The sequence below is a fragment of the Melanotaenia boesemani genome, chromosome 17 (genome assembly GCF_017639745.1).
Source record: "Melanotaenia boesemani isolate fMelBoe1 chromosome 17, fMelBoe1.pri, whole genome shotgun sequence".
Taxonomy (NCBI): domain Eukaryota; kingdom Metazoa; phylum Chordata; class Actinopteri; order Atheriniformes; family Melanotaeniidae; genus Melanotaenia; species Melanotaenia boesemani.
In genome coordinates this window covers 2363270-2384733 of record NC_055698.1, presented here as the reverse complement: position 1 = coordinate 2384733, position 21464 = coordinate 2363270, and the positions used below count along the sequence as shown (strand labels likewise).

The window sequence follows — 21464 nt, the reverse complement described above, 5'->3', positions numbered from 1 at the left end:
CGACCAGAGGTGAAAGTATTCATTCACTACTCGGGTAGAAGTATAGACACTGGGGTTTAAAAAGACTTTTGTACTGGTTTCAAAACTACTTAAAGTGAACTTAAAGTAACGTAAGGAAAAAAATGCCATAAAGGACAAAAGCTTAAGCCGTGCCACAGGGGCCTAAAGTGCTCCCTCCCAAAAAACATTATTCTAAAGGCTGTAATGACTATAATTTATGTTTAAAATGTTAATGTTAAAATCGGGACGCTGTGGGCGACCTGCTCTCTAGTCTCTGCCATGGACATATTTGCACTGGGCTGCATGTGTGTGTGTTGTGTCCTCGCTGGACTGTCATGCACAGGTACGAGCGTGTTGGAGGGATATCTTTATATTTCTCATCCAACCACAATCAGTGTCTCTCTATCCGGATGGTGTTTGTGTGTGTGTGTGTGTGTGTGTTTGTGTGTTTTTAACGATGACAACCTGGAATGAAAACAAACCGGAATGAAATGGGAGGAACGAGACTGTTTTTAGAACGTAAGAAAATGGAATTACAGATAATTGCTTTAAATGGAAGGAGGACTGAGAATAACTCCTCCTCTAACGTATAGACACCCAGAACAGTCTGCAGAGCTTTTACTGGCTCTGTTGTACAGTTGTTTAGTTTTTAGGAGATTCATGACCCCCGTCTCATCCAAACAGGCAATTACAGCTTCAGCCAAACATGATCGGCATCCTCTGAACCCACCATCATAAATTCGGTTTTGATGAGTCTGGTTTCTGTGGAACCAGAGCTTCTCGGCTTTCATCTTCTCGCACTGAGCCGAGACTTTGACCTGGAGCTCGCCACCTCTTCAGCTCTGCTGTTCTCGTCATCTCTGAACTGCCCTAAACTAAGCTGACGCTTTTATCACACAAATTTACCCACATTTTCTCCAAACCACAGCCTTCCCAAGTACACAGAGTCTCTGCGCAGTTTCCTTTTCAGCCTTGAAGAAATGTTTACAGCGTGTTTGATCACAGACGAGTTATAATTCCAGAGTTCAGACTAAATGAGGCTCTTCCCGCTTAGGAAAATATTTACGACTCTGAGCGTGTAGAGAGAAAGACCCCTTTGTGTGATGTTTTTCTTCATCTCGCCATCCTCTGCATTCGTGGCCTGTTGTGGTTGAGCTGCTGGCAGCTGTGGCCCATGTTGGACACGACCACTTGTAAAGGTCAGAGGCGGCTCTGCCAGCCTGGCGTAAGCCTGCCTCTTCGCTCACACTGGAACTTTTGTTCAGCAGCTCTTCATCACCCTCCACTCACCCCCCAGTTTTAACAGGCTCTCTGCTGAGGGATTTGGTTTACCACAGTCACACCCTCCAGGTTTTATAGCAGTATAGCAGGTCTTTCACATTTGGTGACTTGTCCCTACAAACACAGCTACTGACAAAATCTCTGAAGATATTTAGCAAAATAATATACAAATACACTTACTGTCCACTTTATTAGAGCCACATTACAATAAAGTTAAAAACAAAAGAATTAAAAAGAAAAAAGCTCATGTTGGTTCTGGTTAAACTGGTGTGAACTGGTTTGCCAGAAAGTAACAGGTTCTGAACCAGAGTCCCCTAGACTCGGTTCATTTACGGTTGCAACATTCAGCTTTCACACTGCACAATTTTATGCCTTAGCTTTTACCCAGAGTGGTTATTTTTATTTAGCTGTGAAATTTCCTTCGTGTTTTTAATCAGGCTTTGAATCTTCTGACTCCTGCGTCTGTCTTAACCTCATTGAATGGTTATTTCTTGTATTTCATCTATTGTGTCTGAAAGCACAGCACCGTGGTTATCCCTGTGGATGTTTAAAGTGCTATATAATTAAAGTTGCTTGCTTAGACAAACAAACTGGACCTTTTTAAATAACGTATTTCCGTCCTTGCCAGAGGCGGCTCTGGAGGATCTATTGGTTAATGCAGGACTGTTTGCACCACATCAGAGTAAAACCTGGAGCTCCATCAGATCCTAGCGGTCCTGGAGTGATCATATTTCTATCGGAACGTTTCCCTCGCTCTTCCACATCTGACCTCGAGCCTCGTCTTCCGGCCAGAGCTGCCCATCCTTCTACACGTGCATGTTTTGGTTGTGTTTACCCACAATGCCCTCTGTATTGTCTGCTTCACTTGAAATGGACTGAGACCTACGTTGGTAGGTGGACCAGAGTTTGTGCATTTACAGCTCAAACAAACTGGACTTTCCAAGCAAACTAACGGGGATTGGATTCAGAAGGCCTGAGCTCGTGCGCCCTGTGATTATATCAGTGTTCATGTAAATAATCCAGTGCAGCATCGTTAACGTCTCCATGGAGAGATTGTCTGACAACAGATACTTTGTTTTTTCTGTTCTCCATCTTAGCTGTTCAGAGCAGGTACACATTGGGTTTCTGATGTGGCCCACCTGAGGGGTTATAGCTGGACCTTAAACTGTCATGTAGGTGAAGAGCCCTTCAGCGTCTCCGTCCACCTGACAATGTGATGTGGTCTTTGAAAGCCTGGACTGGTTTGTTTCTGTGTAAAAGGATAAGTCAGCTAACTTGCCAAGCTTATTTTCATAAATGGAGTGACTTGATTTCTCTGGAGTGGATTCAGACGTAAAGATCCTGGTGTTTCTGATTTCCTCCCTTTGCTGAAGTAAAAAATGTGTGCTGATTCTTCCTGGCCTCTCCCTTCCTGTGATTCTCTGATTAGATTTCTCAAAGTCAGGAAAAGAATTTGGGAGGGCAGACCTTCCACCCGTCTGTCTTCCCTCTGTCTAATGTTATCATTCGCCTCTTTAAAAAGAAAAGAAAGAAGAAAAAGGTTAAGGGGAGCCATTTCCTGTTTGGGGGGTTTGGGGGCAGTTTTGAATCTGAAACATGTGAAGAATGTTAAACTGAAAAAGAGCGTATTACAAGGGCTGCTGATAAACATCTGCAGATTATCTGCTCCTCGGTTTGGCATAAAGAAGAAGCTTAAAAAACAAGAACAGCAGAAAATGCTTCTGACTGTCACTTCCAGCCTTTCACTCCATCTTTTCTTTGTTTTTCAGGAGAATCCGGGCTGGGGAAGTCAACCTTGATTAATTCGCTCTTCCTCACAGACCTGTACTCCTCTGAATATCCAGGTCCTTCTCATAGAATAAAAAAAACTGTACAGGTAAGTTTTTATTCACTCAGAGTGAATCCTGTAGTACATGGCTGTGGTGGTGTGTGTTTGTGTGTAGTTGCTGTGCGAGATGTTGTGAGGCTGCCGCTCTGAGCTGTTGTTACCATCCCTGTGGTTTTGTTAGAGAACCGGTTGATCTGCTCTGACGAGGTCATTTGTTTTCAAAAGACAAAGATGTGTCAGACTTTTAAATTAGCCAACAGCATCAGATCCTGGTTAAAGTTCTGAACTTTGTTCATTTGCAGGGTTAAGATGGCTTTTAAATCAGGATGCTTACAAGGAGGGAAAATGATGGCATATTTGACATTAAACTTAGCTTGATGGGTTTGTATTTCTGCACAAACAAGTTTAGTTTAAAAAAAATCACAGTTTTTGTAGAAAAATTACCTGCAAAAAATCCAAAAAAGATGCATTTGATTGGTCCTGATCATGTTTTCCTTTCTGAGTTTATTTAATTCTTATGTGATCATCAGTTTAATTTTATTTTATGATGAAAAAGCTGCCCACACAATGCCTGTTAATGAAGCGTGTGGAGGAGAACATGTAGAAAGTTCAAGTTCTGTAACACGTTGTAGACTCTTAACCAGAGAACAGCTGGAGCTGCTGGTTAAAGGACTTAAAATGACACTTTAACTTTAAGTCTGTTCATTTTTTGGCCAGGGATATTTTCTATTTCTTTTACTACTGTTTTGTATTAAAATGCAATTAATCAAGATTAATTAATTACAAAGCCTCTAAGAATTATTTCCTCTAGTAAAAACATATCCAGGGAGTAAGTCAGTTTAGGCAAAAGTGCTTCACAGAGAAAAACATTGTCAATAAAATTCACAAGCAAATAAAATATGCAAAATAAAATACATAAAATAGAAGTTTAAAGTGTAAAGTCTGGACTTATAACAGTCAAGTTTACCTGAGATGGTCAGTGGATTTATGATTAGATGCAAACATTTCTTTACAGGTTGGTGTGTTTACAGCCAGGGAAATCACTTTTTATTACCAGAGACGATGGTTTAACGTCAGTGTAGCATCAACTTTTACGTAAACTCCTCCCAAAAGTTGAATATCCCTGATTTATGTGAGTAGCAAGCTGTAATCTTTGCTGATGTCTTTCCTCCTTGGCCTTATGTTACACACAGCTAAAAGCTGCAGAGTAGAACACTGACAAATATTCACACTGAAAATGACACCGTGTTCGGTTTGTTCGGTCACGCTGTTTTTCCCTGTTTCACTGTATTTAACAGAATCTTTTTCTTTCTCATTAGAACCAAGTCTTTGGCTGTATGGATTGTGATGTGTTGGTTATTTCCATCCATCTCTTTTTGTTTTTTTTTGTTTGTTTGTTTTTTTACTTCTGATTGGAGTGTCATCCATCTTGTTTTTAGTTTTACCAGAGGATGTGGAGGATGCTGATCTTAGTTGTGGACATTCTCCGTCCATTTTCACCTCTCAACATCTGCAATAAAAGAGCTTTCTGCTGCATCCATGTTTAGTGGTGCAGCAGTGAAAAAGGCCCCCCTTCAAAAAGTGTACAGCTGGGCCACATTCTCAGAAATTAAACAGTTTTCAGTTTGAAGAACCAGCACTAGTTGACACTTGGCTGAAGATGCTCACACCATGAAAAATATTATCGTTTATGTCACACTGCCTGCATAAAGGAAACAGGATTTTGAGGTGAAATTAACTTTGACAGTAGACATTCGTCCTCAGACAAACTCTTTCCTGTTCATCATTCATCAAGGCCCCAAATGTTAGAGCCCTCATCACTGACCTCACGTATAAACATGCTAGAAATGACTTTCTCAGGGTTGGAGTTGACATTTTTTAAAAGATTAGACCTGACTGGCGCTGGATTTCCTGTGTCATGTACACCTCATTAGCATATGGAGCGCTTCAGACCACAAACAACTTCCTGTTACGATGCGACGATAAAACAAGACACGTGTCTCACTTCATGCGACATTGCTCCTCCTTGTTTCTGTTTCTCTGAAACCCTTCCCACATGTGGGATATGTTAAATTAGTTGGCTTCATTAACCTGTTAAGAGACATGGGTCATTCTTACATGAGTGTTACTCAACACTTTGTTTACCACAGCAGGGACAGCGCTCAGGATTTACCTTACATGCTAGGCTGGATCAGGCTTTTCCACTACAGCATGTCATTCAGACTTTAATCTTTCAGTTTCCATCATATCGTTGGTAAAACAACAAAAATACAGCTGTGTTGGACATCTTTAAACTTTTATCTCTGGGGATATCTGGAATTTGAAGGCGTATCTGGGACACCAGTCAGTAAAGTGAGTTTATTAGTTACTGGTTCAGAGCAGAAACGGCTGCAGAGTCATCATATTTTAATCTTTGACTAACGTACACCAAGTCTACTATGTAATGAGCAAAAGACACTGTCACCAAGTTTTTATTTACCTCCCCTTATTGAAATCGTCTTTATAAATAACTGTAAATAGTAAAGATCCAGCTGGAGGAAAAAGTGGAAACATGGAAATAGTTTCTGTTGTGTGTTTGTTTCAATAACAATATTTTTTCTCCTGAAAGACTTGAGAGAACGATGAGATGAGAAAAGGTTTGGTCGCTGTTGGTCTGTGTGTTATTTCTACAAAGTTCTGTTAGTAATAAATTCTGCTTTCTTCTTCTGGTCGGCCTTCCTGCTGCTATATCTACTGATAGACTCATTTAACATCGGGATGCACAATAACTATCCTGTTTCCTTAACTTATCGATAACAGGAAATTATTACGTCATTCCGATAAGTCCAATATCATAACGACGTGCCCCGATAACATATATTTTTTTGTCAGCGCAGCAGACCTGATTGGTCTGCAGTGAATGCTGCGTTCATGTGACGTTAAAAAAGAGAAAATCTTTCTGACTGGAAAAATGTAAGAATAAAATAGTTTTGGTGTCTAACCAGGAAACTGACTGAGTTACTTGAACCGACATCCAGTTTGTTTTTCGACATGTTACAATAGAAGCGTGAACATGAAAAGGCTGAAAGCACGACTAGCAAACGCAGAAATGAGGAATTTCCATCCCCCGTGAATGCAGCACCACCAGCAGTTCACTGGTTATTTGTAATAACCGTTCCAAACAAGTTCCTCGAGAAGGGAAAAGTAGCACGAGCTTCACTACAAACCAGATCAGTCACCTGAAACATCATCATTTCAATGGAGTTTTGAAAGTGTATGAGGACTCCCAGGCTGCTAAAGGCTGAAAGACTTAAAGCCAACCACAAAGAAGCCACCGGGGCTGACAACACCCGCGAGGTGTGAGAGACATGAAATGAAATTTGCCAGACATGACCCACGGGCTAAGGCTCTCGAAGATTTAATCATAGAAGGGATGGTGCTTGACGACCAGCCCTTTGCCCTCGTTGAGGACCGAGGCTTTCCTCGTCTGATTCATCGGTTTACGATGCCGAGCCGCCGCGGCTTTGCTGATGTGGAAAAAATCAATGTATCATCATATTAACAGTGAAAAGTCTTTTAGGTTTTTAGTAGTGATGTCATGATCTGAAGTGTGTTATCGGTTATTAGTTATCGGTATCGGTCTTTAGTATTCTATTCTATTCTATTCTACAGTCATTTAGCAGAGGCTTCTATCCAAAGCGACTTACATTTGAGAGTAAGAACAACACAAGCAAGAATTCAAACAAGATGAGACGTCTTGTTTAGTAGCTGAAAGTTACCGGGTATCAGTTTTAAAAAATGGATTATTGTGTATCCCTATTTTAACATCATTTTAGCCTCATAATCTGACAGCTGAGGCTGGAAACATCATGTCTGATGCTGAGTAAAAGCTTCAGCTTCTACAGGCTGGTTTACATAAAAAAACAGGCAGGCCAAAGATGGCAAACAATGGTTGGAGTTTCAAGCCTTGTGAAATTTTAATGAGTGTAAAGATTAAGCTAAGTTAATTTAAATGTGGTAATAATCCGGTTTCATGCCTTTCCTTTCTGTTTTAGTTTTGCAGTGTGTATATTAAACATCTGATATTTGGACTGATTCATACACGCCAGCAGCAGCCTGACTTATTGTGTTGCTGACAGAGAGTAGGGAACGTTGAAGCTGGGCTGTAAACATGCTGTAAACGCACCATGACGACGTAGCTGTGGCAGACATGTCGGCATGTTGGAGTATCTGATGACAGCTGCGAATTGTCTTCTAATAATTCTTTGTGGATGTGTCATCGCGACACACCTTTTACAGGCCATTTCTCAAATTGAGACTCTTTCATTTATCACGATGTAAATGTATATGGGAGAAAAAGAAAGCGTTTAAGGCTGATTTAAAATATAAAACTTTACTGTCATCCAGCTCTGTAGCTCTTTCCGTGGGTCTTTCCCACATATCCTGACAGAAACAGTGCTGGAGCGTCGACGTGCCCTCTGCAGGTGGAATCTTGCTGCATGAAGCAACAGCAGACTTCAAAGCTGCAGGTGTGGCTGTGTAGAGCGTGCTGTTGCCATCAGAAAGACGCTCAACGTGCGCGGCATGCGGTTTTTGCCTGAGTCTTGAGCTTTGATGCCGTTTGCAACAACGGAGCTGAAGATAAAGGCTTGGCTGTTTCCTCAAGCTGAGTTTACAGCTGCACAGCTTCTCTGGAGCTTCCTTTTGAAGAGTGAAAGGTGATACTGTTGGTGTGACGGCGCTCTTAAAGGCTCCTCTCTTATGGTGGGGAATTATACATGTTGGGTTTTGAATGCCAGAAAGTGATCAGCTGCATGTTGAGGATCTTCTCTTCACCTGTTCCCTCTGATCTGCTGCTTTGCGCTAAATCTCGTCTAATCCCTGGCAACACACTGAGGGGCTCTGTCTGCCCTCACCCCACTGCCGCTCCCAATTCATTCACCTGCCCATCACACCCCCCAGCTCTTAAATGAGATTTAGACTCTGTTTGCCTACGTTTGCCCCCACAGACTGCATACTTAAGGATTCCTGCAGGTTTTTAGTCCTGAGGCTTAACATGGTTGAGATGAGTGACATGGAGCACAATGAGCTCATCTTCTTCTCTTTCCAAGAACCACGAGCTGATTACTTTTTAAATCTGGTCCCTTTTCATTTACAAACAGCGATGAAACTCTGAGGAGTACAGAGTGTAAATAACCCAGCTCAGTGTTTGAGGGTGTTAGCTGGATGCCGGAGCAGACGTCTCTGTTGTTCCTGGCTAATGAGAGCATACAGGGACAGGGATTTGGTGTTTAGCCAACAAACTGCCATGTGCAGTGAGCTCATTCTTGTCCTGCCAACGCACAGACATGCCCTGCTCTTTACAGCAGAAACCAGCTCCGGCTTGAGAGGAATTCTAAAATAAAAACAAAATAAATCACTGATATCATATGACACAGAAAACAGAAATCTGTTTAAGCTTCGTCTATCTGAAAAGTTTTTTCACTAAAGAATTTAATTCAGTAAAATACCTCAACAGGATTAATGGGTTTTTTACAGTGAGCTGAACTTTTAATTAAAATAGAATTTTGGTATCTGATCCATAGCATGTCCTGTTAGCTGCATGGTTGGGACACAACTGCAGCGATAATCACTCAATCCTAAAAATGACTCGCACATCTACAGCAGGCGAGACAGCAGGTTCAGTACAAAGAAGTGTTAGTAAACCAGGGCGGAAACAAAAGTGATGCAGCCTGAAGGAGAGTCCTGCAGAGTCTGAGCTTCGGTTTTCTGTTAGGGTAATCCCCTCTGCAGCCAGCTTCCACTTAGTGTTCCTGTGTCCACTGTCCTAAATAAAGTCACAACAGAGGAATATTACAAGCTTAACTCAGCTCAGTTCAAACTAAATACAACTGATAACAGTGAAGTTGAAGGTGTATCTTCAGTGTGATTTTTTTTCTACTTCAGTCAGCAGTCCTGTACAGGATGACGTGGTGCCGGTCTAGATGTGAAGAAGGTGACATCAGCTGCAGGTTACATTAAACAACATTTAACCAGAGCTCACCTCACATTCTCTGGATGTAAAGCAGTTTATCACGTCTTTATCAAGTCGTTTGATTTGCTACAAACACTCGGTTTACGCTCACTGTCTACTTTATCAGGTCCACCTTCTTCTACCGGGTCGGACCTTTTTAATTCCTGGTGTGATAGGTGGAACCAGGAGGTGGAAACCTTCCTCAGAGGTTTTCTCCATGTTGACATGACAGCATCACACAGTTGCTGCAGGTTTGTCGGCTGCATCCATGATGAGAATCTCCCGTTCCACCACATCCCAAAGCTGCTCTACTGGACTGAGATCTGGTGGCTGTGGAGGCCGTTGGAGTCCAGTGAACTCATCGTCATGTTCTAGTAAGCAGGTGGAGATGATCTGAGCTTTGTGACATGGTGCATTATCCTGCTGGAAGTAGCATCAGAAGATGCTCCACTGTGGTCATAAAGGGATGGACATGGTCAGCAACAATACTCAGGTAGGCTGTGCTGGTTAAACCAGGCCACGTTGGTACTAAGGAGCCACATTTCAGTTCCTGTTGTCTTTCTATCATCTCCAACCAGTCTGCCCATTCTCCTCTGATATCAACCAGACATCCTGGTCCAGACAACTGCTGCTCGCTGGATATTTTCTCTTCTTCAGAACATTCTCTGGAAACCCTGGAGATGGTTGTGGGCGAAAATCCCAGTAAATACTCAGACCAGCAACCATGTCACGTTCAAAGTCTCTTAAATCTTCTTTCTTCCTTATTCTGATGCTCAGTTTGAACTTCATCACGTCTCCATGACTACATGAGACTACTGGTTAGATATTTGTGTTAACCAGCAGCTGATGGGGAGGACCTGATCGAGTGGACAGTGAATGTTTTACAATGACTAAACTTAGATTTCTGTGATGTGAGTCAGTAGTGGGACAGGGGGTCTTCATTACAGCCCCCAAATCACTCGGTGGAAATCATGTTTTGTCTTTTTGCCTATGAGCTCACTGAGTGTAGGCAGCCTTGTGGTTAACTGGATGTCTGCAGCTTGAAGAAGAGACTGCAGTCTTCCTCCTCTTTGACGTCCTCTCATCACATTTAGTATAACTTCTGTTTTAATCTGACTTTTGCAGACATGCAGGATATTGTGCAAGTGTGGTATGACTCGTGGAGGTCTCATAGATATTTCTAGTACTGCAAACATCATTCTTTCAGTGTTGCATAGATAAACAGATATTTGAAGTATTCCAGATTTCCTTTGGCACGGTTTCCTTCTTTCACCTTTGTTTGAATATCAGATACACTGTTCCAGTGTGAATAATTAACATTTGCTTTGATAAGAGGAAGCACCTTCCAACAATGAAGAAAAGTTTAGATTTTCTCAGATTTTTATCCAGCGGTTTTTACTCGTTGCAAATTGTTGTGAGCATGTGGAAAATCGTCTAACACACACTTCACATTATTTTCTTTCACATTTGACCCACCAGCAAGCACAAAATGAGTTCTTTGTCAGACAGTTGAGTCTCGATCAAACACAGAACCCTAAACTTCAAAATCCAAATTTATCTTTCAATCTTTTGATCTTCCTCCAGATTTATTTCATTTTCTGAAAGCGGTCCAAACTTTTACTGTGTGCCAGTGCAACCTACACTCACCGTCCACAAGTTGTTATGGGGTCTTTTTTATTTATTTATTCATTTTAAATAGTAAACAATGTTTTCCACGTCACATTTAGTGCCTACAGAAGGCTGCAGAGGACAACAGCAACAACTCATTAACTAAACCAAACACGCTCTGTCAGCCTGTGATCAAAGTGTGTCACACAGCATCTTTCCTGGGGAGGGAAACGTCAATTCACTGCCGTGCTGACCTGGACTGACCCGGTCCACCAAGTCTCAGATAGGAGAAACTGGGAGACGAGGTCTGGTTCAGATCTGCTGATTCAATCAAAGTTCATCTGCTTATCACGAGTTCTGTCTCGACCCCACGCTGATCTGCTGATCCAGCCTCGGTGATGTGTGTTCACCTCGGCCTTCATCTGCAGCCCCCACCCTCCCACCACCACGTCTCTCTGTCCAAGGCTCGTCACAGATCTTATCCTGAGTGTGTTTGTGTCTGGAAAAGGTTTTAATCTGGCTGTGTGTTAGTCCTGCTCTGCTGTCCCTGTAGACATGAAGCTGCTCTTCATAATAAAGTCCAGGTTCAGGTATGGCGTTACTGGGCGTGTTCTGATTCATTTCTATGTTCTCAATGGTTCCAGGTGGAGCAGTCGAAGGTTCTGATAAAAGAAGGAGGAGTGCAGCTCCTGCTAACCATCGTCGACACCCCTGGCTTCGGAGATGCTGTGGACAACAGTAACTGGTGAGTTCAGCCGTTACTACCAGCTGCTGCTGCCTACATCTGTAACCCCTGTAACACCTGTAACACGCCACATTAATGTAACATGTGATCCTCAGCTGGCAGCCCGTCATCGACTACATCGATAACAAGTTTGAGGATTACCTCAACGCAGAGTCGCGGGTCAACAGGCGGCTGATGCCGGACAGCAGAGTCCACTGCTGTCTCTATTTCATAGCTCCATCGGGACACGGGTACGTGTTCTCTACTCCGGGCTTCAAGGTTGTTTGTTTAGCCTGAAGATAAACAACTGGTTTAGAGCTGAGGCCTCACAGTGAACATGACTGGAACTAAATTAGTTTCAACTAATGAAGCTTTTTCACACTTAATGAAATCAGTTCTGAGACGTCTGGATGACGTTCCCGACCCAACCCCACCACTTCCACCACATATCCGTCCTGTGTGGCAGGAACCGAGGGAATAAAACGGGATTGCTGCGTTTAAAACGTCAACTCCTGCCGCCATGCTAACGTGTGATTGCTTATTGGTGTCCAGGTTAAACCTGTTGAGCCTCTTACACACCATGCTGATAATCAGATACACCAGCAGGGTCATTCAACATGTTCTCTTCAGCGTAGTGAAGCAACTCCGGACATTAGTTTGACAGTTGAAGTATTAACATGTAAAATCTCACTGATGGGATGTTGGATGGAAACTACGGTGACACCAGATGTTTGAGTCTGTTGACGTTATTCAGACACAGCATTTCTTTTTATTTGTAAAGAACTTTAAAAACTAACATAACAGCTGATCAGAATGCTGTACAATCAATCAATCAATCAATCAGACTTTATTTATATAAAATAACATGTTTTACAGTAACAACAGAAAAAAACCAAAGAAGTTTGTCAGACTGAGGCTACAGTATAAAACTGAACTGAGGAAAACTACAGATGAGGTAAATACAAAAAAACAAGTATATTAATACAGACTAAAATAGCATTTAAAATAGTAAATAAAGTAGTAAATTGATAAATAATTTATTTGTACATAGATAAAACTTGTGAATAAAAACATTTAAAAATAAATAGGTAAGCATTTTATTACAGCAAGTAAAAAAAATTTAACAAAACATAAAATACAACTAAAAATGTAATGTATACGGATTAGAATACTTTAAAAGCTAAATTAAGATGGATAAATGTCAGGTTGAATAAAAGTCTGGTTAAAAAGTGAGTTTTTAATCTGAATATTTCTGCCGTCCTCACGTCTTCAGGAAGGTTGTTCCACAAACGTGGACGATTGGAAGAGAGAGCTTAAAGATGCAGAGACTTTAAAGCTGGCATCTAATGTGTTTTCTTTCTGGTCCGGGTCAGAACCCGTGCAACTGGTTCTGCAGGAGCTGCAGGGGGACAGTAGTTTTCTTTGGGAGACCAGAACGGAGAAAGTAAAACAGTAGTACAAAAGCAAAACATGAAGAACAGGAATTAAACTGCAAATAAAGATAAAAGAGTTTAATGATGCATATTAAAACGTGGGAGGAATAGAAATCTGTAAAACTGCTCATAGACAAGGTGAAAATGAAGCCACAGACATTAACTCCCACTGGGCTGAAGTCAAGGAGTAAAAGTTTGTTGTTAAACCTCTACATCTGAGAAAACTGTCTCCTGGGTTAATAGACATGTAGCATGTAATAGACATGTAGCATGTTATAAACATGCAGCATGTTATAAACATGTAGCATGTAATAAACATGTAGCATGTAACGTGTAGACTCGGGACATTCGGCTGTTGCAGCTTCAGGTTTGCAGATTCTCTGGACGTCCCACCAGGACCAGCCTGTGGCCTCCTCCCAGACCACCGGGCAGTGGAATCGTTCTTGACCTGGAGACCTCATTCCTCTCATCTGTGTCTCCACTGCAGTTGATGCTAAACATATTTACACACACAGAGGCCACACACACATATGCACACACACATAGGACTGCATACCATTAAGTGGTTGTTGGGCCAGTATGGATGCTGCCTGCAGCCCTGATGGCTCGCTTAGTAACGGAGAGGAACCACATGGAGCTTTTTTCTAGGTCAGATATGTGTGTACTGTAGACGTCCTGACACACACGTTTACAGCCTCCATTCAAACCGTTAAACTTTACAACCTCATTTCTTCTCTTCAGACTCAAACCTCTGGATTCTGAGTTCATGAAACGGTTACATGAAAAGGTGAACATCATCCCTCTCATCGCCAAAGCCGACACAATGACTCCTGAGGAGTGTCAGCAATTCAAGAAACAAGTGAGTCTGAAAGTTTCCTTTCAAGGTATCTTTATATTTTCCCCATTTCTCCTTTTTAGCTGCTGTGCCCCCCAATGTTCAGATCAGGGTTGCCTCATATGACAGCAGCACACAGCTAAACGTTTGGCTGGTTTGGTGAAATCAAAGTGAGAGTAAAAAGGTTGAATATTTTCAGTAGTTACAATTGTAGTTCCCTGGTAACCCGCTGTTAACAAGCAGTAATAAAACCTCATTGGATCTGCCGTCTCTGCGAACTTCATCGTTGTTTTATTGTTTTGTTTTATGACAAATTAAATCCCTCAGACAAAATAAAAGGAAATTCAAGTCACATTTTCTTCTGTTTACTTGTGTGTGTTGGTTGTTACATAATCTTTTATTTCAGGAACTGGATTAATCCGGTGATGGTGTGTGTGTGCATGTTATGGCGCAGAGCCGTGTGTGTGTGTGTGCGTGGATAAACTGCCAGATCCTCCTCATCCACTGTGATTATTGATGTTTCTGGACATGTTTATTCTCCACTTTAAACTATGTGCAGATCATGAAAGAAATCCAGGAGCATAAAATTAAAATCTACGAGTTCCCTGAGACGGACGATGAGGAAGAGATGAAGATAGTCAGGAAAATCAAGGTCAGCTCCTCCAAACATCTGTGTGAAGCGTTAATTGTCTGTGCACATCCACAGCCTGCAGGGTTTTAGCTGTTGTGTCCCTTCCTGGTCTCTGCAGGATCGTTTACCCTTGGCTGTTGTCGGTAGCAACACAATCATTGAGGTCAACGGAAAGCGAGTTCGTGGGAGGCAGTACCCCTGGGGTGTAGCTGAAGGTGAGAGCTTTAAGGTCGACTCTGACCAGCCTGAACGCCCATCGACTGAAACTGAATGTCCAACTCATACACGAGAGAAAACACTAATGTGATTATTGAGCCGGTGTAAATATACACGTGTGTGATGGACATGGGGCGGGGGGGGTGTCGTCTCTGAAGGGACTTTAAGGCTTCTGTACTGATGCAAAGTGCAGTGATGTGTCATTGTCCTTATCTTAGTTAAAGAAAAACCACCTTTGTTTTAGAACTGTTGCTGCCTTTTTCAGACCCATCCCATGTACAGCTGCCAGATAAAACCACAGAAGTACTTCGCAAGTCTAGAGACCTGCTTTACCAAAGCACCAGAATCTCCGTCCCAGCCAGCGGTTCCTCCACTCACAGCTTTGTTCCTATCTTTCTCTCCCTGGGGGAGTTTATTTTTGTCTGTTTTTCAGCTGGTTGATGTGTTTTCCAAGGTGCTCACCTGTGTGTGTGCACGTGTCTATGCGTGTGGTATCGGCGTGAAACTCCACCGTGGACACGGAGAGCAGCTACAACACGCCATCACTGAAACCAAATCAATAACATCAGGCTGTTAATAAAGGAACTCAGTATAAATCTGTTTTAAATAGAAACCCAGATCAAAATAGTCTAAATTCACTGGACCTTCTAGTGGGGGCGATGGCCTCGTTGGGGCGGGCGGTGGCCTCGTTGGGGCAGGCGGTGGCCTCGTAGGGGCAGGCGGTGGCCTCGTTGGGGCGGGCGGTAATTTTGTTGGGGCAGGCGGTGATCTCGTTGGAGCGGGTGGTGGCCTCGTAGGGGCGGGCGGTGGCCTCGTTGGGGCAGGCGGTAATTTTGTTGGGGCAGGCGGTAATTTTGTTGGGGCAGGCGGTGATCTCGTTGGGGCGGGTGGTGGCCTTGTTGGGGCGGTGGCCTTGTTGGGGCAGGCGGTGATCTCAATGGGGCGGGCAGTGGCCTTGGGGCGGGCGGTGATCTCAGTGGGGCGTGCAGTGGTCTCGTTGGGGCGTGCAGTGGCCTCGTTGGGGCGGGCGGGGGTCTCGTTGGGGCGTGCGGTGGCCTCGTTGGGGCGTGCGGTGGCCTCGTTGGGGCGGGCGGGGGTCTCGTTGGGGCGTGCGGTGGCCTCGTTGGGGCGTGCGGTGGCCTCGTTGGGGCGGGCGGGGGTCTCGTTGGGGCGTGCGGTGGCCTCGTTGGGGCGGGCGGGGGTCTCGTTGGGGCGGGCGGTGGTAAGAAAATCACTGAGCTAGTTTCAGAGGAAAGAGCTGCTAACACGTTGGTCACATCAAGTGGCTCCAAAGATCAAACAGGTCTGATCACTGCACGTGTTCATCACGTGTTCATCTGTAAACGCTTCACCTGAGCAAGGCCTCCACACGGACCTTTTCTCCTGGTCGGACTGGTGAACCAAAAAAATAATAATGAGGTCTTCAAACATTGATCTCTCATCCAGATTTTCTTCTTCATTTGGCTCAGGAACTCCACCACATCCTACCATATTCCACGTTTTTCAGCTGATTCCAGTTTCATTGTCGCATTTAGTTTGTTTCCCACGTGGCTGAAATCAAGTCCCACCGAGCCTGGAAAGGTGCTTCAGAGTCATGTCAGGAATCAGGAACATGTGGATTTGACCACTGTACTTGTCTTAAAAAAAAAACTAGAAGCTGATTTCTCCTCATTTAGAAATTATTTCTGACTCGTCTGTCGAACTTTGTCACAGTTTCTAACCAGAACACAAACTGTGTGTCAGAAGACAGGATCCACCCCTTCTCTGCCTTAACTGTTGCCTTTAATCACGGGTTCGTGCTTCCCTGAAATACCAGAATACACAGACAGACGAAGAGAGAGAAGTTCTGCATCTAGACCTGAGAAATGTTGGGAGTGCTGGAGAGAGCAAGAAATCAGTTAGTCGCCGTCTAGAGCCCTGCAGCACGATTCAAAGCTCCGCAGCTTCCGCCGAGTTCAGGTCTGAACGTTTAGTCTCACTGTGGCTAAATAAAGCTAATCATTTCTACAAAGACTGGCAGAGGGTCCGATGGAAGCTGACTCAGGTTCAAGGTTGCAGGACTCCATGATGGAGGCCACGAATTTCAGCTGAAGTCTGTTAAACAGTTTCAGACTAGAAATCAGCTGTTTTTCATTCATTAATTGTGTAAATAATTTATGCTTATAAAATATAAAAATACGTTTCTTGATCTTGCCATATGATACCTGTCTGATTAAATATCTTAGATTTAGGCCAGATATGATGAACTTGTAGATGCTTGTTGTCAGCTCGTCAGCTGCATGGCTGAAGGAAAAACGTCCTGGAGGAAACGTCGTGGTGGATGTTTAAAGCTTCAGCTTGGTGGTGTTCATCACATCTTTCCATGAGGCTGATAAGTAACTCGTGTCATTTTGAAAATGCAGGTTTTTCTCTTCAGCAGAGGATGTGAGAGTCACGTACAGTTGGACCTGACACAGGAAGTCGTGTCACATTGTGGTGAAACACATCAAACATGAAAATATGTGACGCTTCGAGTGGAGGGACTGTGACTGAGGCGCAGCTCGGAGGTTTTACTATAGCAGCAGTAAATGCAACATTCCTCTTTATAAAGATTCTGTTGTTTAACCAGGAGAAAAAGGAAAAACATCTGTTCAAGCTCAGTCCTTGAGCAGTTAAGTGTCCTGTAGGTATGCTTCTACAAAACTGGTTTTCCACAAGGGTTAGTCCACCGTTGGGAGTTGAGTTTTGGAATACCAAAAATGTTTTTGGCCCCATGTCAGCATAAATATGGAGGGCGGGCAGGGAGGAAAGAAAGAAAGCAAGGTCCCTGTGAAGCTATGCAAGTCACTCCACCACAGAGAAACCTCAGAGGACTGTGGTGAGCTAGAGGCAGGACAGACAGCTGCACATTGTGCCACCCAGTGGCAGGATGGGGTACTGCAGCCGTGAACTCTGATGAACCCTGCAGGTGGTCTGGAACAAGACGCAGGTAGAGGCGTTACGTTCTTATCTTTTGATAAACATCGGAAGAAAATACTGATCAGTTCTTATTGTTCCAGGAAGGTGATGTCTTTTATTATTAGTTATTTAAAGTTTTATATATTTTTAAAATTGTTATATATTGGGCTGTACTTATGTTGCACTTTTCTAGTCACATGTTGATGACACAGTGCGCCTTTACACCGCCAATCACACACACTCAAACACTTCTGTTGTTTGCTGAGTGCTTGTCATCAATAGAAAACGTTTTTTATATATTTACCATCTTCTTGTTTATCTTATATACTGTATGTTGTTGCCTTTTTTTTACATTCAGTCTAAAATCATATTAAAAATATTGGAAATCTAAAATGTTATTTTCCTGATGGACCTGATTTTCCCCTCCAAACAAAGTAGATAATCTCAGCCAACATCAGAATCAGTTGAAAATGGTTCATTCTGACTAATAAAAGCCTTGACCAGAGCTGCAACGTTGATACGGTGGCATGCAACCATGCAATAATTGTGTGCGTGTTCAAGCTGAATTTCCTGCATTGTTTGTTTCTTTGGTTTTCTAGCTGCACACACACTCACTACTGTTTCAGCATTGTTATACATTTATTATGTTCATAAGTAGTATATGACATATAGTGTTGGGAGTACCAGCTTAACTGTCCTTTCTTTGTCTCTTCTTACAGTGGAAAATGGGGATCATTGTGATTTTACGATCCTCCGTAACATGTTAATCAGGTGAGTACAGAACCGATCATGTTGAGAACAGGGAAAAAAAACGTGCGTGAGAAGTTAAAAGGTATTTTTATACCAAAAGGAGTGAAATAAGCTCCATAAATCCTTTCCAATGGCTCGTGGTGTGTTTATGTTCTTTTTGTCTAAATGTACTGAAATATATTCAGTCACTTTAGTAAATACACCCAGCTGCCAGCAGAGAGCCCTGTAACCATGGCAACATGCAGGGTTGGACTTGCACAGCAACCTGCAGGCTGTCGAAGCAAAGGGACTCTGATAAAAAATGATCAAATGATTAATCTCATCATCCACAAAGTGTTGCTCTCAGTGTGAGATTGACCTGGATGTTTCCTTTCAAGCCGAGCGGAACCAGAGACGACGATAAAGCTGAGACTACTGTAGAACTGTCTCAGTCACCATGACTCTGTTTTTTAACCTCTTCCAGATGAAGCCTGAAATGACATACCCAAAATAAATGAAGTACAAATTCACAGCTACCCAGGCAGTATGTATAATCCTGGTCTTTACAGAACGCTAAGACATGTGAGATTACTACAGAAGTGTCACAATCAACATACGTGTTACTGTGTCAGAGTAAATTCACCTGGAACACAGCAGATCATGTAAATGTTGTCTCCTAAAGGAAAACCACATTACTTTCAGTGAAAACAAAAAAGGATCCAGAAAGAAGTGAAGCCCAAGATAGTCTATGATAGGAAGAGTGAACCCTTCACTATAAAACCTCCTTCATCTCCATGGAAACCAGCAGGACCTTCATGGTTAATTTCTAACAAAGGCAGAGTCATAGAACACGTTAGCAGAGTTTTTAAAACTGGAATCAAACTTTTCACCACAAACAGCAGCAGTAAGACCTGGTTTCTGGTTCTGGCTGCTAGCTCCAGAGTTTCTGTCCCACTGTGATGAGACGGACGTCTCTGGAACCAGCAGCGTCTCTGCTTTCATTGACTCCTTGTTTGTGTGGAGAAATGATCAGAAGCTCTAAAGTGGACAGAGATGTTCTCATGGTTTTCTTACGTTTGACCTGTGTTTGGTTTGGATGCTGCTGCTTTTAGTATTTTAGCTGAGTTTCTCCTGTCATGTTGCTAAGCTACATGTTAGCTATGCTGCTTTATGTTCTGCAAACATCGTCTGTACTGTAGTATCTCATGCTGCCTCCTGCACAGGGGGCTATAATCATGAAGAAGTTAAACAATACCAAACATTCAAACTAGACTCATTAGGTTTCAGTTACGTTTGGTGTTTTGAAATCAGGATTTTGTAAATATTGTGGTTTTGTCCTGAATTATTCACTTTATTAAGGAGTACAGATCCCAGAGAAGCGTGGATGCAAACAGTGTTGGTAAAGAGATGAAAATATTTGAATAAAGTGTGATTTGTTGCAGAGCAAATGGATGTCCATCCGTCTGTTCTGATTTTAGTCTGCTCAGCCTTTCATGCCCTGCTGAGGTCATCAGTTCATCTCAGAGCAAGCACACCAGTCAGTCCAACACTGAAGAGAAAATGGGTCAGGAGAGCACCCGTCTCCTGCACCATGGATGTTGTTTTCATAGCTGCTCCTTCTCTCTTCATTTCTGTTTTCAGGACCCACATGCAGGACCTGAAAGACGTCACAAACAATGTCCACTACGAGAACTTCCGCAGCAGGAAGCTGGCTGCCGTCACCTACAACGGCGTGGACAACAACAAAAACAAGGGACCGCTAACCAAGTGAGTTTCTCAGACTGCTGCTGGTTGTGTGAGCAGCTCCCCCACGGTCAGCCCTGGAGGAACCTGCAGGTCAAAGTTGTCAGGTTACAGCTGGCAGGCGGTCACAGAAGCAGCTTTCAAACCATTCCTGACCCCAACAAGCCAGCACTAACCCTCCACTTACCAGCCAGCAGTATCAGTTGTAACTAATCTGCAGCACTAACTGAGACACCATCTGACTCCTAATCCACCATCTGTAACCACCAGCACACCTTCACAAGCTCATGCACAGTTAATGTCAGCGTACTAAGTGTTTGTGCATCTGTTTGTTTTTAGACCTGACACGGCTGACGGCATGTAAGTGTTATCTCACTTCTTCATTAACTTCTTCTCCTCTTTTCATTTCCCTGCCTCATAGTTTTTCCCACCTGCTTTATTTCATGTCTGTTTGAAGTTTACAAGTCTAGAGTTTAGAGGTGGAAAGAACTGCCTTTTGATGAACCTCTACAGTCGAGCATATGCGATTCGTAGCATTTTCCAAGACAAACCGCCATGTGGAAAAGAAAGTACACCATCCTTAAATCCAAGGGTTATTAGAAAAGAACATTTTGATGAAGTCTATCATCAGAAGTGTCATTATTTACTCAGCAAAAACTAAACCAGAGTGCAGAAGCAGAATGTGACAAACTAAGTTATCCCATGATTCAGTAGTTTGTAGAAACATCTGTCAGCTCTCTTTAGGTTTTCCTCCTCTTATATTTAGTCATTGTGTCTTAAAATGACAGAATCATCTGCGTGATCCAGGTTTGGCCAACTTTAGATGGACTCGCATCTGACTCCAGAATATTTTGGTATCCAGTTCGTGGTTCAGTCAATGACTGCAAGCTGTCAAAGTCCTGTAGCTGCAAAACATGCCCACATCACCATCCCTCCACCACCGTGCTGACAGCTGCAATAAGGTGTTTGTGACTGAACATGTCCACAGAAGTCTTGTGATTGGTTCAGCTGCAGCTTTGCCAGCCTACGTCGTGCTGCCATGTTCTTTTTAGAGAGAAGAGTTTTTCTCCTACAACTGTTCCCAACAAGCTGTACTGGTTTCTAACTGGGCTGGCATGATCTTTAATGTTTAACCTGCTAACTGAGGCCTGGAGAGTCTGACATGGAGAGCAGAGTTATTGATAGTTTCCCGGATGGATGGATGGATGGACGGATGGATGGATGGATGGATGGATGGATGGATGGATTAAACCAACTCATTGTATGTCACACATACATTGAACAAAACACAATTAGCATCCACCCAAAAGTGCAATAAGTGCTAAACTAGCGTGAATACCAAACGTTTACCACCGACCTCTCCTGCATTTCATGTAGGCAGCAGTGTAAAGCAGCTGGTAGTTTGGTCGGTAAAGTGAGTTCAGACCATGTAATATTGAATATTACATGGTCTGAATGTTTTCCACTTGAGGAAAGATCCAGAATGATGAACACAGAATAGTTTGTA

At 43.0% G+C, this 21464-nt stretch overlaps 1 protein-coding gene across 2 annotated transcripts in view; it reads left to right on the top strand.

The window, feature by feature from the left end:
* The window catches only part of sept7a (septin 7a), a 38206-nt gene that overhangs the window by 13445 nt on the left and 3297 nt on the right, over positions 1–21464 (top strand). Inside the window, exons 4-12 of one of the 2 annotated variants that reach the window (XM_042011567.1) lie at positions 3051–3157; positions 11354–11454; positions 11550–11684; positions 13608–13725; positions 14261–14353; positions 14451–14547; positions 18205–18256; positions 19856–19981; positions 20297–20317. In XM_042011567.1, coding sequence (XP_041867501.1) covers positions 3051–3157; positions 11354–11454; positions 11550–11684; positions 13608–13725; positions 14261–14353; positions 14451–14547; positions 18205–18256; positions 19856–19981; positions 20297–20317 — 850 coding nt within the window. The remainder of the gene's footprint in view (positions 1–3050; positions 3158–11353; positions 11455–11549; positions 11685–13607; positions 13726–14260; positions 14354–14450; positions 14548–18204; positions 18257–19855; positions 19982–20296; positions 20318–21464) is intronic. The other variant, XM_042011568.1, reaches the window with a different exon arrangement.